Source organism: Eimeria tenella, genomic scaffold (genome assembly GCF_000499545.2).
Source record: "Eimeria tenella Houghton genomic scaffold, Eth_scaff3524, whole genome shotgun sequence".
Classification (NCBI taxonomy): Eukaryota; Apicomplexa; class Conoidasida; order Eucoccidiorida; family Eimeriidae; genus Eimeria; species Eimeria tenella.
Genome location: NW_013543244.1, coordinates 277 through 1,942, shown reverse-complemented (window position 1 = coordinate 1,942; position 1,666 = coordinate 277). Strand labels below are relative to the sequence as shown.

At 59.8% G+C, this 1,666-nt stretch overlaps 1 protein-coding gene across 1 annotated transcript; it reads right to left on the bottom strand.

The window, feature by feature from the left end:
• Window positions 1–276: 276 nt before the first annotated feature.
• On the bottom strand, window positions 277–1,331 carry ETH_00041810 (uncharacterized protein; the record flags this gene model as incomplete). Its single annotated transcript, XM_013376505.1, has 3 exons — window positions 277–313; window positions 523–931; window positions 1,076–1,331. 3 exons carry the CDS (start codon window positions 1,329–1,331, stop codon window positions 277–279), a joined length of 702 nt encoding a protein of 233 aa, XP_013231959.1.
• Between the last annotated feature and the right edge of the window lie 335 nt (window positions 1,332–1,666).

Sequence of the window (1,666 nt, the reverse complement as noted above, 5' to 3'; positions counted from 1 at the left end):
CACCCCCCCCTGCCACAAGCGGAAAGCGCTGCTGCTGCTGCTGTGGCTGCTGCTGCTGCGGTTGCTGCAGCGGCAGCAGCAGCCCAAGCATCTGGTAGCTGTGGGGCGCAGCAGCGTCAGTCAGCAGCGGCTGCAGCAGCAGCGGGGACAAATCTACAAGGGTTTCCCCTAGGCATTCTCCCTGTGGAGCCTCCCCGCTGCTGCTGCCGCTGCTGCACACCTGCAGCAGCAGCGGCGCTGCAGCAAGGGACTGCTGCAGCTGTTCCGTGGTGGCTCTCAAGGTGTACTCGCAGAGGCCGTCTGGCAGCTCAACCTGCAGCAGCAGCAGCAGCAGTAGCAGCAGCAGCAGCTGAGATACATTGCGTTGCTGCTCCATTTGCAGCATGGGACAACAGTGAGGCCAAAATGCAGCAGCAGCAGCAGCAGCAGTAACACACCGGGTTCCCCTTGCTGCAGTCGACTGGGGGAGAAGAAGTGAAAAGATGCTTGCTGCCGAAAGGCGAGTATTTATAGTGTACGTACACCTGCTGCAGCAGCTGCTGCAGTGCTGCTGCTGCTGCTGCATCTGCTACCCCTGCAGCACGCAGCTGCACAGATACGCAGTCGATGTAAAGGCGCCAATGCTGCTGCTGCTGCTGCTGCTGGTGCGCTTGCTGCTGCTGCTGATGCGCTTCTCGCTGCTGCTGGGGCGCCGGTGCTGGTTGTTGCAGCTGTTGCTGCAGCTGCAGCAGCTGCTGCTGTTGCTGCAGTGGCTGTGGTGAAGCAGCAGGAGTGCCTAAACTCTCCGCTGTTGTTTGCTGCTGCTGGTAATCCTGCAGCGGTAGCATCGCAAACTGCTGCTGCAGCGCATCTGCCTGGTGGTCATTGTTGCTGTTGCTGCTGCTGTTGCTGTTGCTGTTGCTGCTGCTGCTGCTGTGGCCTCTCAGGGCCTCTGCAGCCGCATGCGCACAGCAGTGATATCCCCAGCTTCCTCAAGCAGCAGCAGCCGCAGCAGCAGCAGCAGGACAGTGGCACAAGAGCAGCAGGAGCTGCAGGAGTACGAGCAGCAGCAGCAGCAGCAGCAGCAGAAGCCTACCCTCCAAAGGCAAGGGGGTGTCTATACACTCCAGTTGGGCTATCAAGGCCTCACGCTGCAGCCCTTGCTGCGCATACACTGCAGCAGATATCACTTGCTGCTGCTGCTGCTGCTGCTGCTGCGGTTCTAGGTGGAGCTGCCGCTGCACGGCAGCAACTAAGGGGGACAAATCCACAGGCAGCGCCATCCCCTGTTGCTGCTGCTGTTGCTGCTGCTGCGGCTGCTGTGGGGGCTCGGCCAGCAGCAGCGGCTGCATCAGCTGCAGCTGCAGCAGCGCCTCCTGCAGGTCTTGAGCAAACAAAAGGGAAAACCTGCTGCTGCTGCTGCTGCTGCTGCTGCTGCGGCATATCCGAGCAGCGGACCCTATGCATACAACGAGGGGCTGATAGCCTGCAACAGCAGCAGCAGCAGCAGCAGCAGCAGATACCTCAGCATTAGACACTGTAAGCTAAACCCTAAAGCCTATATCCTAAACCCCAAACCCTAAACCCTAAACCCTCAGGGAATCTCTGTGGAGGTACTTACTTCCTTCTGGTGGGCCTTGGCGCTGAAATGACAGAAAGAAACACCTTTTGCTGCAGCTGGTCTGCT